The sequence below is a fragment of the Pygoscelis adeliae genome, unplaced genomic scaffold (assembly GCF_000699105.1).
Source record: "Pygoscelis adeliae isolate BGI_AS28 unplaced genomic scaffold, ASM69910v1 Scaffold36, whole genome shotgun sequence".
In the NCBI taxonomy this organism is placed as follows: Eukaryota; Metazoa; Chordata; class Aves; order Sphenisciformes; family Spheniscidae; genus Pygoscelis; species Pygoscelis adeliae.
In genome coordinates this window covers 5038488-5042986 of record NW_008824934.1, presented here as the reverse complement: position 1 = coordinate 5042986, position 4499 = coordinate 5038488, and the positions used below count along the sequence as shown (strand labels likewise).

At 54.4% G+C, this 4499-nt stretch overlaps 1 protein-coding gene across 1 annotated transcript in view; it reads right to left on the bottom strand.

The window, feature by feature from the left end:
- Positions 1-4349, bottom strand: part of KAZN (kazrin, periplakin interacting protein) — a 10384-nt gene extending 6035 nt beyond the window's left edge. The window contains exons 1-2 of the mRNA XM_009325298.1: positions 4214-4349; positions 1173-1294 (exon numbers count right to left, since the gene is read on the bottom strand). Of these exons, the coding sequence (XP_009323573.1) occupies positions 1173-1294; positions 4214-4349 (258 nt within the window). The remainder of the gene's footprint in view (positions 1-1172; positions 1295-4213) is intronic.
- Positions 4350-4499: the final 150 nt, after the last annotated feature.

The window sequence follows — 4499 nt, the reverse complement described above, 5'->3', positions numbered from 1 at the left end:
AATCCCGCAGGCGAGCTCCAGCATGTTGGATAAACCTTCCCAGGAACGGGGTTTCTGCCGTTAGCCCACACGCTCATAGATGTCACCCGGCTCCTCAAGTCCTCCAGGCGCTCGGGCACGGTCCCTTCCCGCCGTTGGCGCCGTCGGTCCTAGCAGTAATAAAGCTGTCTGCAACTTCTCCCATCGGCGTTTTCCATCTCGGCCATCTTGGTCCTCTTAGTACTAAGAGTACTAAGAAGTACTCTTGCGAGTACTTCTCTCGCCCCATGCAATGTGGATTTTCATTCCAGGAATGGAATTGGAGCTGACTTTATCACTTACTGAATCGTACACTTATTTTCTAACGCTGGAAAAGGCGTCCTCGGGGGGCATCGCTCAAGCCTCGTTGATGCCCCATGCGAGAGGAACACATAAACCCATCCTGTCCCATTAACATTCACTTAATTTCTCCTGTTTCTCCATCCCAACCATGAAATTCAATATTGTCACCATGACTAACCCATAAAATCGGTCAGCCCTGCGCAGGAACTGCAGCGCCACTCCTTGCTTTGTAACTAAATAGGCGGGCGCGCTCCCCAGGCGCAGCCGTCACCATCTGCAGAGAAGATCTTGCCGTTGAAGACGTCAACGTCACGCAGCGTCGGGCAGAGCCAGCACTCGCTCCTGGGCGTGCGGAGGTACGGCGCAGGCAGGAAATTCGAGTGTAATGTTGAATTTCAGGAAATAATTAGAGGAGGCATTTGCCTTGGGGGAATTTACCTGGAAACACCCTGCTACGAGGCCAAGGGCTTTCCAAACCAGCCTCCCCCGTGGTCATGACAAGGTGGTCAATGACTTCTGCTACGAATTTAAGGTGGGTCTTCAAAGGAGCACAGCGGGTTTTCTGTACAGAGCCCCATGTCCCTTTGGTGAAGAGGGCTTCCTTGGCCAGGTCCGTGGTTGGGACACCCATCTGCCGGGACACCCATCTGCCGGGACACCCATCCGCCCGTTTCTTTGCTACCCACCCCCTTGCTGCAGCCAGCTGGGGATGCTGAGGGTTTCTGCAGGAGGCTTGTCCTAGCCTAAGTGCCATCCCCAGGAGGTCACAGCTCTGAGCTGCAGGTTTGGGAGGGAGGAGACCGGGCTACAACCCATTTGCGGAGCAGACGTGAAGTTGGTTCGGTTCACGCCTTCCCGAGCAGCGGGGAAAGCCAGGCCGAGGTCTCCACCTTGGCACTCGAAAAGGAAACAGGAACCAGGTTTGCTCTCCGTGTGATAATCCCACAGGCGAGCTCCAGCATGTTGGATAAACCTTCCCAGGAACGGGGTTTCTGCCATTAGCCCACACGCTCATAGATGTCACCCGGCTCCTCAAGTCCTCCAGGCGCTCGGGCACGGTCCCTTCCCGCAGTAGGACCCAGCAGTAATAAAGCTGTCTGCAACTTCTCCCGTCGGAGATTTCCACATCAGAAATCCAGACCACATCCATCCCTTTCCAGCTGGGGCCAGGGAAAATATAATTGCGCTAACACTGTAAGCACGATACCGAGTCCCAGCCCCAGCAAAGGAGGAGAGGACAATAAGATGTAGCGCTACGGGATTTCGTTTGGACATTAATTGATTTAAAAAAAAAGTGCAAGAGATGGAATTAGCCCAGAAAAAGGAGCGATAAAGATGCATAAAGCACATGCTGCCAGGGATACAGAAACTGCTCAGGTTACTCCTGCGGAGCATCCTGTGCTGCTCCCGATCCCGGCTCCCTCCCCTCCGCAGCAAGGGCCTGTTAACACGGCACAGGGAATACGCTGCACGGGCTTATCGCCGGCTTTACCCCCGTGCTAAATGCTGTCGGAAAGGGCTGGAAATGCATTGCCGAGGAGGGACGACGAACCCACCTTCCTCCACCCAGATCATCACAAACCAGACCCTGTGCGGCCACGCAAAACGAAGGCTGTTAAAACTGCTGGAGCCCCCGAAAGTAAACCCCGCCGGCAAACCCTCTCCGCTTCCCTCTGCACTGAGGCCCGGTGAGCCAGTATGTATCTGAACCGGCTGTGTCGCGCTTCCGAGCTCAGAGCCAGCAGCAACGACAGATTTCCATATAATTTATCCGCTAATGACATTACACATGACCCAACGTGGGTCGCGCGCTGCTGCAGGGGCAGGGACACTGATGCTGCCGGGCGCGGGGCATCCTTTAGCGAGGACCGCAGGGCTTTGCAGCGATGCATGCTGCGAGGTGGGAGGTGGTCTTGGGAGATGCTCTCTGGCTGTGGGACACGACCGACACAAACCCCTGACCTACAGGACAGCACGGCCAGGTTTCCCCGAGCTCCTTGCACTGCCTTATTCTGCAGCTCCCTAATATAGAGCCATTATTTCCCCAAATGCCTCTTATCAGCTGATACATTTCTCCTGGCAAAACCATTCACCGGGCAGAGTTATTGCCATTTTCCCTCCCCTTTTGGCTACGTTTCTCTACGGACAATTTTTCACGGAAAGGAAAAAGGATTTTTTTTTTTTTCCCACCCCTCCAGCTGCTGATCCCATTTCCACATTACCCGTCTCCGTATCCGCCGCCGCGCTAAGCCTGCTCTGCTGCCCAGCGCCTCCAGCCCAGCTCACGAGGCTGGATCCAGCACGGCGAGCTTTTCCAAATTACGCAAAAGCTTTCCAATATTGCGTGGGAGGGAAGGAGCATTGATTTTAAAAGCCTTCTTGGTACGTGCCTTTCCAAGTGCAAGCTGAGATTCCCTCTTCCTAGCCATCACACCTGCAGAGAAGCCCTAGAAAAGCAATCCCAGCGGCTCCTATGGCGGCCAATAAAAGCCCAATAAAAAACCAAAATTATATTCCTTAAATACTCACGATTCTCAAGCCAAACTCACTTTTTCTCTGTACTATCCTTCACAGAAGTGCATACGACCTCACTGCAGCTTCTTAGATGACTTATTATTACTCTTATTTTTTTTGCAAATAGTCTTAAAGTAGTTCTGCTTTTCTATATTTTGCATTTATCAGCACTTCCCCCTCCCTGTCTGCGCAGAGCAAATACTCTCTCATTAAGGTTTTTCTTCTCTGATTATGGTTTTATGAACCCAGAGCATTTCCTGCTGCCAGAGGCTGCACCGGTGGCGGGGGGCAAGATTTTGAAGATATTTTGGCTGTTACTAATTTATAGGGATGCTTTTTCAAATCAGAGAGTGATAAATTAAAAAGCACGTAGACTGGGGTAGTTTTTCCTCTTCTTTTTCCAAAATCCTCCACCCAAATACGGACTCAGCCCAATTCCCTGTCCCCCCGCACACGTCAGCATCCCGGACGGGGGGAGATGCGGTAAGCTGGGGCTCTCCCCCAGCCCACTGCTCAGCCTCTGAGCCTGAGAACTTTTGACAGCCTCTCTTCATAATCCGCAAACACGAGCTGACAAGTGGAAGTTACAGGCGGTATGTTGGGGATTTGAGATGATATTTAGTGCCGCGGCGCTGCCAGGGTTTGACGCATGAGAGCTTTCCCCTGCTCAGGATCATCCCCTGGCTCCGGCTAACAAACCGTCCTGCCTGGACTTACTGCCAGCTTGGTTTCAGGGAGGAAAAGCTGCAATATTGCGTTTCACCCTGCACACCCCGGTCTCGGGGCTCGCAGCGAGCTCGCTGTTCAGCTGCCAGCAAGGGAGGGAGAGCCCGGTCCCGACCACCGCGGGAAAACACCCAAATCAGTGCACGAAGAAAAGAGGAGAACCTGCATGTCACCTGGAGGCCCAGCCTCTGCTTTCTGCAGCGCTCCCGATAACTCCACACGGGATAAGGAAAACTGCACTCACCAGGAAACTCGCTGCTTCCCTCCTAAAAGAGTCCGAGGGGCTGAAATCCAACCCGCACTCACCTCGCAAACGTTTTCAGCTGCATTTCAGCTGCTCTCTTGGCTCTACTCTACAGCTAGCCGTGGAGGAATTACTTTGCGATGCTGCAAACGCCTCCCACATCCCCTTCCCCAGCCTGTCGCTGCACCCTGGTCCATCCTGGCTCCGCGCTGCTGGGGCAGGGTGGTGGGGGGGTCCCGGGAAGCACGGCCCTCCGATCAAACCCCCCCTCCCCCGACATGCACACGGTGAACGCACACTGCATAGTCCAAATAAAAAGGATGGCTCTTCCTTTCCTCGTTAACTAACTTCTTGAAACTTTAGGGTCCCGGGGAGAGGTGTACGAGAAGAGGGACGCGCAGCCCTTACCCTGCAGAGCCTCCTTGGCGCGCGCCAGCTCCTGCTCCTTCTGCGCCAGCTGCACCTTCAGCTCGGTGGCCGACAGCACCTCCGGCGACTTGCTGCCGTGCGTCTCCTCCAGGTCTTTCGTCAGCATTTCCTTCATTTGCCGGAGCAGGTGAACCTCCTCCTGCAGCTGGGCTACCTCCTCCCGCAGCAGCGCTGGAGGAAGAGGAGACACAATGCGAGGAAGTGACTGACGGCTCCCGGCACTGCCCCTGCTGCAAACTCGAACCCCGGGCAAAACTGCCGGGGT